Source organism: Corvus hawaiiensis, chromosome 20 (assembly GCF_020740725.1).
Source record: "Corvus hawaiiensis isolate bCorHaw1 chromosome 20, bCorHaw1.pri.cur, whole genome shotgun sequence".
Taxonomy (NCBI): Eukaryota; Metazoa; Chordata; class Aves; order Passeriformes; family Corvidae; genus Corvus; species Corvus hawaiiensis.
Window position 1 is genome coordinate 6,234,596 of NC_063232.1, and position 17,122 is coordinate 6,251,717.

At 59.2% G+C, this 17,122-nt stretch overlaps 3 protein-coding genes across 7 annotated transcripts in view; all 3 read left to right on the forward strand.

Annotated features, from left to right (window-relative positions):
* Window positions 1–8,436, forward strand: part of DTX2 (deltex E3 ubiquitin ligase 2) — a 35,231-nt gene extending 26,795 nt beyond the window's left edge. For all 4 annotated transcript variants that reach the window (XM_048324549.1, XM_048324553.1, XM_048324550.1 and 1 more), the window contains 5 exons: window positions 5,890–5,960; window positions 6,541–6,699; window positions 6,785–6,946; window positions 7,571–7,660; window positions 7,782–8,436. In XM_048324549.1, the coding sequence (XP_048180506.1) occupies window positions 5,890–5,960; window positions 6,541–6,699; window positions 6,785–6,946; window positions 7,571–7,660; window positions 7,782–8,006 (707 nt within the window). In that variant the 3' untranslated portion in view covers window positions 8,007–8,436. The remainder of the gene's footprint in view (window positions 1–5,889; window positions 5,961–6,540; window positions 6,700–6,784; window positions 6,947–7,570; window positions 7,661–7,781) is intronic.
* Window positions 8,437–10,523: 2,087 nt separating this feature from the next.
* On the forward strand, window positions 10,524–12,963 carry UPK3B (uroplakin 3B). Its single transcript, XM_048325037.1, has 7 exons — window positions 10,524–10,658; window positions 10,845–10,970; window positions 11,506–11,655; window positions 11,737–11,956; window positions 12,045–12,121; window positions 12,333–12,453; window positions 12,678–12,963. The coding sequence occupies exons 2-7, from the start codon at window positions 10,886–10,888 to the stop codon at window positions 12,961–12,963; spliced, it is 939 nt and encodes a 312-aa protein (XP_048180994.1). The 5' UTR covers window positions 10,524–10,658; window positions 10,845–10,885.
* Window positions 12,964–13,289: 326 nt separating this feature from the next.
* On the forward strand, window positions 13,290–16,459 carry LOC125336299 (uroplakin-3b-like protein 1). 2 transcript variants are annotated; one of them, XM_048324692.1, is made up of 6 exons: window positions 13,290–13,437; window positions 13,922–14,068; window positions 14,158–14,389; window positions 14,481–14,557; window positions 14,877–15,003; window positions 16,205–16,459. In XM_048324692.1, the coding sequence occupies exons 1-6, from the start codon at window positions 13,392–13,394 to the stop codon at window positions 16,293–16,295; spliced, it is 720 nt and encodes a 239-aa protein (XP_048180649.1). In that variant the 5' UTR covers window positions 13,290–13,391; the 3' UTR covers window positions 16,296–16,459. The 2 variants fall into 2 exon arrangements, with proteins under 2 accessions (XP_048180649.1, XP_048180648.1); XM_048324691.1 differs by lacking the exon at window positions 16,205–16,459 and adding an exon at window positions 15,121–15,406 and having other exon boundaries at window positions 13,291–13,437.
* The last annotated feature ends 663 nt before the right edge of the window (window positions 16,460–17,122 follow it).

Here is a 17,122-nt window from a genome sequence, read left to right on the forward strand (position 1 = left end):
GCAAATGTGGAGTAGGATGTGTGATGGAGGGGGAGGAGAAAGCAGGGGCGGCAGGAGAAGCAGCGAAGAACAGGAGGAGCAAAGGAAAATGGGAGGTGAAGGAGAAGAGCTGAGCAGAGGTGGGTGGCAGAGGGGCTGGATGAGGATCGTGCTCCATGCAGCCAGCTGGCAGAGTGGTGGGGTTGTGTGGCTCCTGGTGCTTCATTCCTGGCACGGGTAGCATCCAAGGGCAGGAATGAGGGTTGGGTGGTGGGAATGCCCTGGAAACAGTGCCAAAAGGGAGCTGTGGCAAGGCCACACCCTCCCACAGAGGCACTGGCTTGTCTCTGTCACTGGAGGAGCCCAGAACAACGAGGGCCAGGCCTGCACTGGTGTTGGCCACCTGCTGCTGGTTAGTGACATGAAACAGCTGTATTTAGGTCATGGGATGGCCACAGACACAGCTTGGCTGGCTACTGCCTTCTCTGTAGGATCTGTTGGTCCCAGGTGCTGCTCCGCTTGCAGAATCCAGCTGTCCCTGGCACCGAGGGGGTGGGGTGCAAACACCCAGGATGCTGCAAGGGTGGGATGTTAACAGGACAGCAGGATGTGTCTTGTGACTTCTGAACTGGGTGGGGAGAGCAGCAATGCAGGGCATGGAAAGGGGAGTGGGAAGAATGGGACATGGGCTGGGAGGTGAGAGCAGCACACACTGCACCGGGTGTCCATTGGGTGTCCCCTGGCTGTAGCTGTGCACCCCATCAGCATCACTTCTTCCAGTTCCTGCCCCAGGGCAGGCTGTCGCCTCCCTGCCAGCTCTCCAATGCCACCTGCTGGGGCTGGGACACCCGCAGAGGAGCGGAGAGGCAACACCAGTAGGAGGGATGGAATGGGAAAGGGGCATCAAGCATCTCCTTCTCCCATCCAGCATGGCAGGATTTGTCCCAGCTCTCCTCTTCCTGCCCAGGATGTGCTGCAGAGGAGACTGCCACATCAGCCTTTTCCTACACTGACCCATGAGAAGGGGAACATTTCAGTGGTTTAGGTTGTTAAAATCCTCCCTCTTATTTTAAAAAGCGGGATTCCTGTTGGTGGGGGCTGGAATGCCAGTCCTGTGGAGTGCCTCACTCCTGGGATGCAGAGTGTTTTCAGTCCCTTCCAGGAACAAGCTGTGTTTGTACAACACCCCTCAGGGCTTAGGAACATTTTTCTGCAGTGCAGGTGCTGAGCCTGACTTCTGGCCAGACTTTTCTCTTTCCCTTCACAGACCCTGATGCTGCCAACAGAAATGGGTTTGTTTTGTGCCCTGAATTTCTGCATTGTGTGTTCTTTCCCACATCCTTTTAGGATTTTCCATCATGGAGAGCTCAAGCAAGAGCTCTTCATCCACGACTAGACCCAGCATTACACTGACCACAACCAGCTGGTGGTGGGTGCAGTGTGCCCCTCCTGAGCCCCTTCTCCCTCCCTCCTGCTGCTGCCAGCCCTGGTCCCACATGGGGTGAGGCAGTGCTGGTAGAACTGCAGCTGGCTCGGTGAATAGCTGGGTGTGTTAAACAGAGGCACTAATTAGTCAGGACTCGTTAGCATTGTTGCTGCTCTGGCAGGGATGTCTCTGGCACAGCCAGGTGCTGCAGGGCTTGGGGAAGCCGTAGTCTCTGGGCAGGCTCTGTGCTCTCCGTGCTGGCACAGGGCTTGGCAGCCTCTGCCATCCTGATGGATTGGTGCTGCCTCGGGATGCTGCAGCTGCTGCCTCCTGCCAGCATCGCTGGCTGGGACCTGACTGCTGTCCAGGAGGCAGGAGGGCAAGTGCCTTGTCCTGCTCTCTCACAAGTGCTGCTTGTGCATGGAACTGGCCACCACAGAGCTCCCCAGCCTTTCCAAGGCTCTCCAGGGGACTGCTTGGGTCTGCTGTGTCACTTGTTACCCACTTCCACCTGGTGAGGAGGTTTCCCTGCACATCCATCCTCTCTGGGATGGGCAGTCACTGCAGGTGCTGCAGTGAGGAAGGAGAGGAGCATGCTCATCCTTCCTTGCCATCCACCTGCAGCTGGATCTGCAGACTGTGCCAGTGTTTATGGGATGGGTGGGAGCCCCTCAGAGCTGGGAGATCTTGCTGTTCCCCTGGGGAAACATCTGCTGAGGGAGACAGGCTGAAAAAACAGGGATGCTCTGGTTTTTCCTGCTGAAATGCAGGATATGGAGAAATCTACAGACGCGGCCTTTGCAAGTCCAGGGAGCGGAGGTGATGGGAGCTGGTGTGACTGTCCATGACAATAACTAGGAACAACTAGTGTATGGCCTGCAGAGGGTATCAAAAAAAGTCTGCTGCAAACCATATGGCTTGTTTTGGGATACAGAAGGAGATATTACTGCTGCAAGCATTTGGTTGCCGAGCAAGGATTCAAAACACATCTGTTAAATGTTACCCGTGGAACAAGCAAGCAGCTTATTATCTACAGGGAGGAAGGGGAAGCATTAAAACAATTCGATATTCCTCTCTTTGTAAATGAAAGAATGGTAAACATTCTTTGGCATCCCGGATAAATCCGTAGCACAGCACTGGGCCAGCTGGTGATAAACGGCACTGGTTGATTCTTCCAGTCCATTTTCAATCCACTATTGAATCCAGAAAACTGGGGACTGAACAGGCTTTGATGATCCCAGGGGATGGCTAGAACAAAGATTTGGAGGCAAAACAGTTTTATGGAGTAAACAGTCCTGTAAGGAAGTGATTCACGTGCTGGAGCATACGTGGCTCGTGCCGTGGTCCCAGCTGCCTCCTGGCTCCCCCTGTGCTGCTGATTAGTGGCCAGCCAGACGTGCTGGTCTGCCCAAGGAGGGCCATGTGGGCTTTTCTACTCTTGCTGAAACAGAGCTCTCAGCATCAAAAGGCTTCTTTAGGACTGGACGTTGAAATCCTTGCAGCTGGGGATGGCTTTTCTAAAGCATCAGGGCTGCCTGGCCCTTTCTCTCTCCAGGCAGCCTTGGTGGCTCTAAATGCATTAGAGTATTGTCACAGCAAAGTGACAGGGACAGATTGGAAATGCCACAGTGCAAATCCATCAGGCGTGGGTCTCCTCAGGGTAGCTGAGGGCTGCATCACCTTCTGCATGTTTGGTTCCTGGTGAAGTGGTGTAATGCCCAAAATCCCAAGAGCTTTCCTGTCTCACTCTTACCCAACTCTGCACCAGAATTGTCTCCTTTATTGATTTCATTTGAATGAGCCTGGCCAGTTCTTGGGTGAGTTATCTCTTTGTTCCTTGGAGCTGCTCCAGAGAAAGAAAGTCATGAGGGATTCTGTGAAAGGAGCGATCCCCCACCACCCTGAATGAGCTGAACTGCTCTAAAGCTGCTCAGATGTGCTGTGCAGGTGGGAGCAGGTGAGCTGGGGCTTTCTGCCAAGTGCTGGGCAGGTGTTGCTGATGGTGTAACACACCCTCCCTGCTCCCTTCCCTCGCTGTCTTCACCTTGGCTGTACATCTTTTTGGCTTTGCTTTCTCCAGCCCAAAGCCAGAGGAGACAAGAAGGTCACTTCAGAAAGAGCCACCTGGAAAATGCAGGTTGGGTGGAGAAGGATTTGGTGGTCTGCCTGTCAGGCAGCACGGGATCCACAGGGATGAGAACACAGTGGTCATCGTGGAAGCAGATGAAGTTAGGGTGGATAGTAGCTAGTCCTGCTCACAGAGTTCTTCCTAAAACCTGTAGAGCAGAAGAAGTTGAAGGGTTGCAGGCACAGTGGGCTAGGACAGCTCAGACTGATCACATCCCTTCCAGGCTCGTTCCTAGCTCTTGATCTGCTGCATGCAAGCAAGGTCCCAGCAGAGAATTCCTGGACCTGTTTCTCTCCTTTGGAAAAGACAAGACAAGGAGCCACATTCCCTGTGAGGTCTGGTGCTGAGGCCTTGAAGCAGCTCCTGGCACTGCTGAGCCTTTGGCCTTAGAAGTGGAAGCCTGAGGCTTGCCCAGGCTCCTCACTGTTTCCTGCTCTCGGGGCAGTTCTTGGAAATGCTTTTCCAGGGGATTTTGGCCCCTGAAGAGGAAAACACCCACTTCTGTGTTATCTTTGGCTCAATGCTTAATCCTGTTGCCACCTTCCTGGCCTGGGATCTCCTGAGATTGATCCTCACAGCCCTGCTCTGCCTGAGATGTCAGGCATCCCTCCTGCTCAGTGCTGGCACTTGAAGTGAGCATCCCTTCACCTCCTGGGCTCCTCTTCTTGCTCTGTGTGCTCAGTCATCCTTTCCTCCTGCTACTGCTGCCAGAAATCATGTGTTTCAGGATGGCCAGGAATCCCCTTCTGAAAATAACTCATCTTAATCACTGTGTTTTCATTTAGGAGAGTCCAGCCCTCAGTTCATCAGTCATCTTAGCTAAAGGATGTTGGTGCTCTGCCTTGCTCCCTTCCACAGTGTTCTAGGGAATGAGGGGCTTCTACCTGGTAGAGGATCTGTGCCATCCCAGCCTTTGCCTGATAACAGCACCTGTGGCATGTGAGCAGTCCTTCCCTTCTGCTTTGTGTTTGTCTCTCCATGAAAAGTGGTTATCCAGAAAATAGCACCCCCTCCTTCCTGCTCATGACAGACATGGCTTTTTGGGCTGGAATAACAGCTCCAGTGGCTGTCTCTTGATGTGCAGCTTTTTGAACCACTGAGGCAATGCTTGTGAAGCCTCTGTCTTCCCTGAAAGCCGGAGAGTGGATGGGGAGAGCTGAGGATGGGTCATGCATTGCAGCTGCAGCTCTGATCCCTGGCTGATCCACATGATGATGCTCTGTGTCCTCCTGGGAGTGTGGAGTTGGGAGCAGCAGGACCCTCTGTGCTAAAGCATCCACCTGGACAGGAGAAGGATGAGCTATGCCTTGGCCAGCCTGTTGGTCACAGCACTGCTTTCTCCTGATGGGCCCCAGAAGTGGATTCAGGAAGGAAGGACGAGGTTCCCCCAAGCCAAGTGACTGATCTGTCTTCTGCCTCCTGCTTGTGCAAATGTTTCCTCTCCCAGGCTGGTGGAAAAGCCTGGCAGCTTCTGTGGCAGGCCTGATGACTGGTAAAGAGCTCCTCTCCTCTCACCCAGGGCCAGGTGCCTTGTAGAGGCATGGGATGCTCCCTGCCTTAAACCAAGCCTTGCTGGGCAGCTCCTGGAGGATGGGCTGGGAGTTGAGGTGACAGTGGATGCACTCAGTGGTAATTTGCTCTTGGTGTTGTGTGATGTTTGTTGCTTCATCCCATAATGCCTCCAAGAACCAGGCTGGTGGGCTGCTCAGGTGCCTGTGCCTGGGTGGATGGGACCAGGGATTACATTTGGGAAGATGCAAGGATACTGTGTTGTGCTGCAAATAGGGTAGGGTTCATGTTAAAAGCTGGTTTGGTTCAACACCTGGTGACTTGCACTGTGCCTTGCCAGGTATGAGTGTGTGGAAGCTCAGGAGAGAGGCCACTGTTTCATGTTAAGGATGTGGAGCTCATTGTGCTGTTTTCAGAACAGGGCCTGAAGCTCAGTGTGCTGCTGGGTTTCCTTGTTGGGCACCAGCTGGGGTGGTGGGAGAATGCCTTTTTTTCTCCTTTAACAACAGTCTGTGTGATCCTCTGTCCCATCAGGACTGATGGCTTCTGGGTGGGCACAGAAAGTCCAGCTGGGATATGCCTGGTGCTACTTTGGGGTGTGTGGGGAGAAGTGGAGCACACCAGCTACAGGCACTCACAGCCCTAGTGGGAGCCATTGCTGAAAGCAAAGCCTTTGCTAGGCTTGTAGGGATCTGTTGGAGCGGCCTCTTCTCCCCCTCTAAGCCTGACCTTTCTCCTTGGCATCCTGGCCAGTGACCTGCTTGTCTCCCTTCTTTCTAGCTTGCCCCACACGTGCCCATCGTACCATGCAGTGTCTGACTTCTGTCTCTCATCTCTCCTTGTGCAGCCACACCAACAGAGCCAGAATCAGTGGTGAAGAAGTACCTGGAAGAGCTGAAGGGCACTCTTGCTGATGAGGTAAGAGGACAGTGAAACAACTCTGGCTTGCCCAGTTCACTGGGGTGCCAAGAAAACCACAGCAGTGCCCAAGGACCATCCTTCCTTGGGTGTCTGGTGTGGTACATGGTGCTGCTTGCAGTGGCACTGTTGACATGAGGTGGAGAGTCCTCAGCACTGTCTGAAATCCACATGTGACAACTGGTGACTTGTCCTCATCAGAGGACTGTGGTGGAGGCACAGTGTGGGTTGAGTAGCTCATCCTGGCAGTGCCTCTGCATTTCCTTTGGAGGAAAGAGTTTGGTTCTGGTCTCAGTGCTCAGAGATCAACACTGGAGATCAAACCCTGCACTGGAGCTGCTCTGCAGAGAAGCAGGATGTAACCATACTCTTCCTTCTGACTGATGACAGCTCTCCACCTCCTGGACAATGCAGGAAGTGGAGTGGGGTGATACCAGCCAGATAAGGAAACCTGTCTCTGTGTCCTTAAACCTCAAAGGGAGGGATTAAAGCTGAAAGGAAATCTTCCTGAAGCATCTCCTTGGTGTGTCAGTCCTGAGGACCAGCCTGTGCTTACACCACGTGGTGGTTTCTCCTCTAGGACTGCATGATCTGCATGGAGAAGCTGTCCTCCTCCTCGGGCTACAGCGACTCGTGCCAGTCCAGCACCATCAGGCCAGAGGCAGTCGGTCGCCTGAGGAACTGCCAGCACTCCTTCCACATGCTCTGCGTGCTGGCCATGTACTCCAACGGGAACAAGGTACTGAGCTGCCTCATCCTCACCAGGCCCCTGTGTGCAGGTGGCTGGGCTGTGGAGCTCTGATGTGGCTTCTCTCCCCTGGCAGGATGGCAGTTTGCAGTGTCCCTCCTGTAAAACCATCTACGGAGAGAAAACCGGTACCCAGCCCAAAGGGAAGATGGAGGTCTCCACTTTCCCCCAGTCCCTCCCGGGACACAAGGACTGTGGGACAATCCGGATTGTGTATCACATCAGCAGGGGCATCCAGGTGAGTGCCCCCCAGCATGCTGGCAGACAGCACAAGCTGTGAGAGCCTCCCAGAAAAGTGCTGGCATCCAGGGCAGCACCTCTGCTGAGCAGCCTGTGGTGCCTGGAGCCAGCAGCTGCTCTGGCTCCTCTTCAACATGTGAGGATCTTCTCCATCAGAGATCTTTTCCTGAGCAGCCCCAGCTGTTCACCTGCAGTAAAGTCTAATGTCTGCCTGAAGCAGGAAGGAGACTGCCCCTGAAAACAAGGTGGGAAACATCCCATGTTCTGGTTTCACAGCCCATGCTGGTTTCAGTGGTAGCAGTGAACTTTCAAAGATTTGAGCTGTGTCTTTTAAAGGTATTACCAGACCACATGGAAAAAGCTGTGGTTTGGGGCTGTCTCTCACCAGAATTTAAGTAGATTTTAGATCTGGCTTTGTATCCCAGCATGAGACTGCTTTTGGAGGATCTGTAATACTCACATGTCCCAGAAGAACAAGCTGGACACCTTGTACTCACCAGCAATACCTTGCTGCCTCTACGTGGAAGAGCTGGTTTGGGATGGGCAGCAGATCCTGCTGCTGAGGGATTGTGCAATCCATATGATGGATATGTCCATGACAAATGTGTCTCATCTCTTGCAGGGCCCCGAGCACCCCAACCCTGGGATGCCATACACAGCCAGAGGCTTTCCTCGCTATTGTTACTTACCAGACAATGAGAAGGGCAGAAAGGTGAGATATCACATCCTGATAACATCGCCCTTCTTGGGTTGTCAAGCTTCTGGCAAGCTGCATTCATGGCACAAGTCTCATAGCTGCTGCTCTTAGCTTTGTTTTTCCTTTCCCCCTCTAGGTCCTGGAGCTCCTGAAGGTGGCCTGGAAGAGACGCCTGATTTTCACGGTGGGCACTTCCAACACCACGGGCGAGAGCAACACGGTGGTGTGGAACGAGATCCACCACAAGACTGAGATGGACTCAAACCTGAGTGGCCATGGCTACCCTGACCCCAACTATCTGGACAATGTGCTGGCAGAGCTGGCTGCCCAGGGTGTCACAGAGGACTGCCTGGGCCAGTGAGCCTCAGGGGCCACCTAGTGCACTTATTCCTGATGCCTTAAGATCCCGTGTCTGACCACCCGTCACACTGAGCAATAACAGTTCCGTGGGAGCCCTGCCCGCTCTTCATATTTTTTTGGGGGGGGGGGGGAGGGAGGGAAGGATATTTTTGTAGAAGCTGTGCTTGTGTCTCTGGGGGGGATTGATGGCTGCAGCCAGGTGCAGCTGGGATGAGAGTCCTGAGGTGACAGATCCCCTGGGGAAGGCAGGACCTTCCTTTGGTAATGCCTGGGGACAGGATGGGAGAGGAGAGTGCCTTGCTTCCGATGGACTACATGGAAGCCAAACAAGGTCCTCCTTTTGGGACACCTCAGCTCCCTGTCTGAGGCACTTCTTGCCTCCCTCCTGCCGTGTATCTCTGCTCGGTCCCAATAAACTCTTCATTCTCACAGCAAGTCCCTGCTCTGCCTTCCTGCTGCCTCAGGGCTTGGGGTGCCTCCCCCTCAGAGGCTCTCTGTGGGGAACCAGCCAGCTCCGTGGAGCCATGGACCATCAATCCAGCCAGGAGGGAGGAGGGAAAGGACACACATCTTGGTGGAGGCAGGACACTGGTCCCAGGGGTCGTGCTTCCAGCCTGTCAGTGCTTTGGCCACTGAAGTTTGGTAGTCTGTGGCCGTGGTGTCAGCAGAGGTGACTTACCAGTGTCCAGCCTGTGGGAAGTTGCACCACCCTGCTCTTGCTGTGAGCTGCCAGCCCCACTCCTCTCATCCCAAAGACGAGAAGCAGAATCTTTCCCTCTCTAAGGTGAAATGGCAGCAATTCAGTGATGCCTATGCAGGGAGGAGCTGCTGTGCTTTGTGCTGCTGCTGCAGGGATGCTGGTGCCACCAGCTGGTGATGGTCACCTTCCTCCCAGCAGCTCAGGTGCCAGCAGTGATGCTTTGGCTGGAAGTATGTTCCTGTTCTGGGTGCTAGCACCTTGCAAATGGGATATTGCCCCAGTCCTGGTGGCCTTACTGTACATTGTCCCCAGGCTGCTTGTCACCTGCGAGCTGATACCTTTTGAAGAGCTGTTTCTGGCTCTTCCCCTCCCTGTAGCCACCAGACCCAGCTGCACATTAAATCCATCCAATCCATCCCTTTGGCACTGGTGCCATGTGCCAAATCTGGGATGTGGCTGGGCTTTGTGGCAGCTCTACCTTGCCATCCTCCTGGGACCAGGACATCCTGGACCAGCTGAGAGGGGTACTTTGCTTCCTGTCCTGCCAATATAAAAATTAAAGGTTTTTCTGAGCCATTGAGAGCTGGAGCTTTCCCCAATGTCCGTCTTGTGCTTGCAAGCTCTGAGGGGAAGCCCCTCAAACATCCAGTGAAATCTGGGGATGCTGCAGGAATGGCAGCTCCTTGGGAGCTGCAGTGAAGTGTCTGTGTTGCTAAGCTCTGCACGAATGGGCTCTGTCTGCTCCTCTCCCACCCTGCTTGCGACGGGGAGATTTTGAGTTCAAATCCCTGGATCATGTTGTCCCAGCCATCAAAGCAGTGAATTGAAGCGAAAATTGAAGCAGGGTTCACTCAGCCCTGTGCGGAGCAAGAATTTCCTGCTGAGTCTGGCCCAAGGCATCTCCAGCAGCTACTCTTGGGTGTGAATCAGCTGGAGCCTCCCTGCGTCTGGGCTGGTCCAGGGCAGGGGCATTGGGCTGTGGTGAGCCAGCCAAGCTCAGCAGCTCATCCCTGACTGCCCTGTTTTTGGACACGAGGCATCTCCTAAAATCCTTGCCCTCTCTATGCTGTGCTCAAGGTGCCTTAGCCCCCCTGGCAGGGGGATCCAAGGGGGTGGAAAGGAGCAGAGCCAGGTGTTCAGGCACGGTGGTGCAGGGAGATGCTTTGGAAGGTGAGGTGAAAGCATAACCACGGTGCCTGTTGGGGCCAGAGCCCCAAATCGGTGCATTTGACCAAAATCCTCGTGTCCCCCCTCCCCAGCTGCAGGCCCAGGGAGAGGAGAGGGGAGTGTCTCTCCCAGCCCCCTGCGGTGATGGCTCATCTGCCACAGGGTGGTTATTATTAGCCCAGCCTTGACCCCGCAGCTATGCTGGGTCCCGGCAGCTGAAACTGTGACTCACTGTCCCCCTGCGTCACCCCCCTGCGTCACCCACCCTGCCCCTCACCTTGCTGCTGGCACCTTGCCGGCCGGGGAGCACCAGGGAGGGATCTGGGGCAACTGCCGGGGTCCCCGGGGCGAGTGTTGCTGGAGAGGAGTGGGGGATAAGGCGGGGATAAGAAGGACGAGGGACGGAGGCTGCAGCTGCGCCTGTTTTTCCCTCTGCAGCAGGACGCTGTAATCTTTGAATGCCCCATTTCCACTTAATCTGAAGGCGCGGTCCCAGCCCCTTGGGAAGGGGGGGGGAAATCTCCTCCCACGCAGGAGTGGGCAGCCGCTCCCCTTGGCAAACACGGGAGAGTGAGCGCTCCAACCCCTCTGCGGGGGGAGCGGCGGTGAGGGGCTCCCGAGCCGCGGGGCAGCTCCCGCTCCAGGGCGATGTCCCTGCCCCCATCCCAAGGGCTCGGAAGGGGTACGATAGATGGGGAAATGCCAGCGTGGGGTGGCCCCAGAGCTCAAAATGCTTCCGTGCTCCCGGTGCTGAGTGTGGCTGTTCACCTGAACGCTGGGATTTGGGTGAGTTCGGGTGTGATGCTCTGCAGCGCTTCCCTGCCCGCGGGGCAGGGCTGGCTGCACCTGAACCAGTGGGGCACGGGCTCACCCCTGGCTCCGGGGGCCTGGTGGACACAAGGCACCCCCAGGGAGTCGGGTCTTGGTGGGGCGAGTGGGGGTCCAGGACGACTTGCCTGGCTGCCCCCATAGTGCCAACAAAGACTGTGACTCCTGCCAACCCTTCCTGGAACATGTGCCTCCTCTGTGCCTCAGTTTCCCCTGTCACAACACAGGCTTGTGCCCCGATTCCTCGCAGGTGCCTCGGGAGTCCTGCAGGTCGGTTCCCAGGGGGTTTGGGACCAGCGGATGACCCGGGATGCTCAGCTGCTCCCCTCTGCCCGCGGGGTCTGGCCGGGCCGGCAGGGCCGGTGCAGGAATGCGGGGCTGGGAGGGTCCAGTTCCTCAGGACAGGCGGTCCCTGCTGCGGGGGCACTGGGGGCAGTTCGTCCCCTCGGCAGTGGGACGAGGTGAGCTGAGCAGGACAGCACATCCAGCACCACCAGGACAACACCATGGAGCTGCCGTGGCTGCTGCTGGCGCTGGCTGGGACGGGCGCAGCCACGGACCTGGGTGACTCCCTGGGGAACAGGGCAGAGGGGGACCGGGGCCTGGAGGGGCTGCGAGGCGTTTGTCCAGGGATGGGGTTATGGGGCTGAGCTTGGCTGGGGGTCCCCACACCAGTGCTGTCCCCCTGATACTGGCACCTTGTGACACCCGCCTGTGCCAGCACTGGTGTGGATGCGGGCTGGGGTCAGGCGCTTGCTGAGCGGTGCAGAGCAGGAGTCCCCTCGCTCACTGCCCACTCCCCCAGCCCGGCTGCCCTATGTGCCCCACATACCCCCCATGGCACTGCTGGGCAAGGTCACTGCCACCACCTTCGCGCTGGAGAGGCCCTGCTGCGTCTTCGACGGCCACGCCGATGCCTCCGACGCCGTTTGGCTGGTGGTGGCTTTTGCCAACGGTGAGCACTCGCTGCTCCGGCAGGGGCAGGGGACATGGGGACCCTCACCGCAGCCACTCAGCTGCCATCTGTGCTGTGCAGCATCAGCCTCCTTCAGAAACCCCCGGTCCCGGGCTGACGTGCCCCCGTACAAGCAGCTGCCCACTGCCCACTCCTACATGACGCTGGAGACGGCGGCGGCCGCGTATTCGTGCTCGGCACCGAGCTCGCCCGTCCTGCGGGTCGGGGATGACACGGCGTGCAGGGACCAGGGCAGACAGGACCCCTGCAATGGGCCCCTGCCCTCCCCGGGACCCTACAGGTAAGGCCGGAACCCCCAATTCCCAGCTAGGGTGACTCGGCACCCAGGGCATGCTCGTCCCCCCGGATCAGCCCCGTACCCATCGCAGGGTGAAGTTCCTGCTGATGGGCTGCCGCGGCCCCAAGGCGGAGACGCGGTGGTCGGAGCCCATCCTCCTGCGCAGAGGTACTTGTGGCACTGCCACCCCCCGCGGGTCCCCTGCACCTGCCTGGTTGGGGTGCTGGCACATGGCTCAGTATGGGCCCTGTGCCATCACCCCAAAACCTGCGGGGAGAAGTGATCCCCGGTCCCTCTATCCACCCCATCCTTCCTTTTTCCATCGCACCGTCCCTGAGCCCCCTGTGTTCCCCTTATCCCTCATCCCACCTCCTTCCAGCTGTCAGCCCGGGCACCATTGACCCTGCGCCCACTCGCCGTGGCAGTGATGTGGTGGTCATCGCCTCCATCCTGGCCAGCCTGGGGGCTGTGCTCGCCACCGCCGTGCTCGGAGCCCTGGGGTATGGGGGGCTGCTGGTGGGGAGTATCCACAGGGGCCTCAGGAGAGCACCTTAACTTGGCAACCCCATCAGCAAAGAAATGGAGATCTTTTTAACATTGAAAAAGCCTTTGTTTTCTTAAATTGGGGGTTTGCCCTAGTTTGCAGGAGAAAGGGCCCCTTGGGGGTGGCTGGTGCAGAGCCCCACAGACCCCAGTTGATGCCTCTGCTTCTGTCTCCCTGCAGAGCCAAGGTGTGGGGCTCCCTGTGCCACCAGGATTTGGGGACCGATGCCTTCATCCGCAGATCCTACCGGACCCACCACATCCCTCCGGCCCTGCCCCAGCCCCTGCCCCCTGGCTGCAGGTGTAGCCCCCCTGGGCTGTGCCACTCTTCCCCCCAACCCCCTGCTCCTTGTCAGAGAATCATGGAACAGTTTGGGTTGGAAGGGGCCATAAAGACCACCTTGTTTCAACCCCCCTGCCATGGGCAGGGACAACTTCCACTAGACATGAAGTGTCCTGTCAAGTAAAAGCTGATTTTACATCTGTGACTGCCTCTTCCTGGTCCTTGGCCATGCACGGTGGGAGCTGTGAGGGTGGGGGCACCGACTCCAAAAACCACGTGGGGCCCTGGCTTGGTGGCACTTGGTGTCGGTCTGGGGGACACATGCTAGCACCGGTGGGGTCTGTGGAGCGCATCACCCCGGGCTGTCCCTCTCTGCCCATTGCCTGGGTGAGGCTCTCACCCACCCATGCCACAGACGCAGCGATTCTCAGCACGCCTCGCCGGCGGGTGCTCAAACACAACAAACGCTCCCGGGGAAACGAGCCCAACCTGTTTGCCACGGGGCTGCGGCCGCTGCAGGAATGTGGGCGGTTGGTGGCCACAGGCGGGTCCCACGGGGACGCGGAGCCCCAGCGCTCGCACTCCCGCCCTCGGCACCCAGGCGCCCGCACCATGTTCCCGCTGCTCCTCCTGCTCGTGCCCGCGGCCCACGCCATAGGTGAGTCCAAGGATGCCATCGGGATGGACTCGGGATTCCCCTTGGCACTGTGGGGATCCCCCGTGCACAAGCACCAGGATCCCCCTGAGCCTGGAGGTGTAGGGCAGCTGATGCCCTCCCTGTTCTGGATCCTGTTCTGGGTGTCAGCTCTAGTCTCTGGTGTCACTGGTATTGGTTGACTGGCACAGTGTGGGTTTCTCTGGAGGTCCCCTTTGGGGTCCACCGGGACCCCCCCGAATCTGGAGGCATAGGGCAGCTGGTGCCCCCCAAAGAAACGGAGTTTCTTTGCTTTCTCTTTTCATGAGACACTTGTCTGAGCCCGAACCGGGGCGTGGGAGGGGAGCGGAGGCTCAGGGGTCAGCTGCCTCCTGTCCTTGTCCCTACCCCGAGCCCCGGCACCGCGGCCGCCGGTCAGAGCCTCCGTTCCGGGGCTGCAGCGGGGGGTCCGCACCCTCTGCCTCACTTCTTCGGCTTCTCACCGCAGCCAAGCTGTCGTACAAGCCAGCTCTGACCCAGAACCCCCGGCTGGAGGGGACGACGACCGCCTCCACCTTCGTGCTGGACCAGCCCCGCTGCATCTTCGGCAGTTACGACACCTCCGACATCTGGCTGGTGGTGGCCCTGGACAAGGGTAGGTGGGAGCAACCCGGGGCAGGGGGCGTGCAGGGGTCCCTGTGCCGCCCACCAAGTCCCTCCTCACCCCCATCCTCACCCCTGCAGCCGCATTCACCTTCAACAACACCGCGGCGCCGGGGACTAACGAGACCGCATTCCAGCGCTTCCCTAAGTCCGTCTCTGCCTACATGACCCTCAATGCCACCCTGGCCAACTACCCCTGCCCCAAACCCGCCGAGGACATCACGGTGCTGCGCGTCGGCAGCGAGACCAGCTGCGCCCGGGATGAGACGAGACCCACCTGCAACGGCCCCCTGCCCGGCCCCGGGCCGTACCGGTGAGCCTCCTCGGGGGGACCTGGCCCCCTCAAGGGCTGCCGGCCGCCCCCCGGCTCACGGCACCGTGGCCAACCTCCCTTCCCATCCCAGGGTGAAGTTCCTCGCCCTACAGGGCTCTGAGCCCGTGGCTGAAACAGACTGGTCGGCGCCCATCATGCTGAGGACAGGTACCGCTGCCGGGGTGCTCGTCCTGCCCCCGCACCCAGCCCGCAGCCGTCCAGGGGGCATATGGGGTGGTCCTGGGCGTGTGGGGTGGTCCCACGGGGCTGAATGCTAAGCAAGAGTGGTTTGGGGTGAGTGTTCCTGTGAGCAGCTGGGGAAACTGAGGCAGGGCTCTGCCGCGGGTCTCACTCGTGTAGGGTGGCACCGTGTGATGGCACATCGTGTTGGCACACACGAACACGCCGTCACCCATCCGGACCCCCTGAGCCACTCCGGGGTGTTTATCCCTGCATCCTGCTCCCTCTCCTGCTGCTCTCTCCCCAGCCAAGCCAGCCAGCAGCATCTCCACGACGGACAGCAGGCACAACGCCGGCATGATCGCCATCACCACCATCCTCTCCATCCTCTTCGCCATCCTCCTGGCCGGACTAGTGGCCATGCTCGTCTTCTGGTGAGTGCCACCACCAAGTCCCACCCAGGGTGCTGGGCACGCGGGACCGGCGTCAGAGGGTGACGCCGTCATCGCTTGGTCCCCCCCCTCATCCCGCACCCCGCCTTCCCTCCCCAGCTCGGACTCGTGCGGCGACAGCAGCTCCTTCAGCAAGCCGGAGTCGGTGACGGTGCGGCGGTACAACACCCACCACGTCTATGACCAGCCGGCCGCCCGGCTCTGAGCCCCCGCCGCCTCCCCGCCGCCCCCCGGCACCGCCGCCCCTCCCCACGCGCCCCCCGTTCGGGTGTAAATGTGACCCCCCCGTTCCATCCCTGTGGATGGACCCCTGTGGAGCTGCCACCCGGGACGGGGGCAGTGGATAGGGACATTAAAGGCTTTTCCGCACGCTTTGTGCCCGGCCGGTGCGTCCTGTTTGTGACTCCTCGATGCTTCCCGCAGCCTCCTGGAAAGCCCCATGGCCCCCCTGTACCCCCACTCTGAGCCCCGTGGCTGGGTGGGAGACAGCTGCCGCGCGGGGCAGGGTGCGGCCAGGGATGCTCTGGAGTGGGAGGCGTTGCCACACCCAGCTGGGGCATCGATGCCACCTGTGCCCACTTCGGATGGGGGAAAGTCCCCTGGGTGCGGGGCAGCGAGGGGAGCCTGACCCCCCCGCCCCAGCCCTGATGCTGGGGTGAGGGGCACTGAAATGCCCCGTGAGGTGGGGGCGGTGGGTGTAGGGGGGTGTTTCTCGCGTCCCTTTAATCCTACAAAGCTCTCTCCCTGACCAAGCCCGGAGGAGGGGCTCCCCCACCCCGAGCTGGCCCAATCCTTCCCGGGTGCTGCTGGTGCTCCCCTGAGAGCCATGAGACCCCAAGAGGGGATCGGCACCGCGGGGTGTCTGATCCTGCACTGGGTGGTGTCCCTGATGCCGATCTGGGGGATGTGGGGGCTGATCTTGCACTGGTGGGGAGTGGGCTGGGGCGGGGGAGGGGGAGCTGATCCTGTACTAGCGGCTGGAAGGGACCGGATACATCATTCCTGATCCTACACGGGGATGTGGGTCTCTGATGCTGATCTGAGGGATGTGGGTGCCCTGATCCTGCAGCCCGGACAGGATGAGACCCCTCTGGTGCTGGAGACAATCCCGTTTTGGGTGGAGGCAGGGCAGGTGTGTGTGTACCGGTGTACAAATATTAAAAGCCCCGTTTTTCCTCCGCAGGCGCCGCGCCAAGGGCAGCATCACGTTCACCCCCCAGCCCGGTCACAGCGCCCTTACGGGCTGTCCTTGTGCCGCCGGGGAGGGGTGTTAGCAACCTGCCCCCGCTGCCGGAGCCGCCTCCGTGGAGCCCTGCCAAGGGAAATCAAGCAAATCCAGCGATTAACTCCTGCCGAGATCAGCGTGGGAGCAGCGGAGGGATGGTTCCATCCGGCAAACGCGGGTCTCCTCCGCCCTACAACCCGTGCCACGAAATAAAACAACTGCTTCACCTGCAAAGCGGCTTCGAGGGCTGTGGGGGGGTTGTCACCTGCCACGCGTCCGTGGCTGGAGGTGGACATGTGGTCCCGACCGCCTGTGGGGCTGGAGCTGGCACACGGGAGGCTCGTGGGATGGTGGCGGGGACTGCGCCTTGTCCCCTTGCTGTCGCCCTGTGCGGGGGAGGCAGAGGGGCAGTGCTGTAGGAACAGAGCAGTGTGTTCCCAGCGTGTCCCTGCAGTGTCCCCGCGGCGAAAATGCCAAGGACCATCTTGGCCGGCACAGCCCTGAGCCCCAGCTCTGGGTGCCGGCCGAGTCCTCGAGTCCAGGTGGGTCTCGCAGTGGGATTCCCCGTCCCCCCGCTGGTATTTAGGGCACCAAGTCCCTAGAAATGCCACCTGTCCCTCGGGGGTGCTGCAGCCAGGAGGTGCAGTACTTTAAAATCAAAGAAAAGGTTAAAAACCAAGAAAACGGTATGGTTTTGGGGTGCAGGGCAGCGCGGAGCGGCCGATGCTGCAGTCCCCCAGACTCGTGGGGGGCACGGAGGGGTCCGGTGTGGGTTTGGTCCAATCCAGGCGGGCGCCGGGCTGGGCAGGCCGGGGCTGCACGGACCCGGAGCCTCGGGCGGTGCCGGGGGCTGGAGGGGACCGAGGGGACCGAGGG

Bases quoted from the DNA above. Each gene is read 5' to 3' on its own strand.
- UPK3B (XM_048325037.1), top strand. From the start codon at position 10,886: ATGTGCCTCCTCTGTGCCTCAGTTTCCCCTGTCACAACACAGGCTTGT. The intron at 11,957-12,044 runs GTAAGGCCGGAA...TACCCATCGCAG, and splicing joins CCCTCCCCGGGACCCTACAG to GGTGAAGTTCCTGCTGATGG. The intron at 12,122-12,332 runs GTACTTGTGGCA...ACCTCCTTCCAG, and splicing joins GCCCATCCTCCTGCGCAGAG to CTGTCAGCCCGGGCACCATT.
- LOC125336299 (XM_048324691.1), top strand. From the start codon at position 13,392: ATGTTCCCGCTGCTCCTCCTGCTCGTGCCCGCGGCCCACGCCATAG. The intron at 14,390-14,480 runs GTGAGCCTCCTC...TTCCCATCCCAG, and splicing joins CCCGGCCCCGGGCCGTACCG to GGTGAAGTTCCTCGCCCTAC. The intron at 14,558-14,876 runs GTACCGCTGCCG...CTCTCTCCCCAG, and splicing joins GCCCATCATGCTGAGGACAG to CCAAGCCAGCCAGCAGCATC.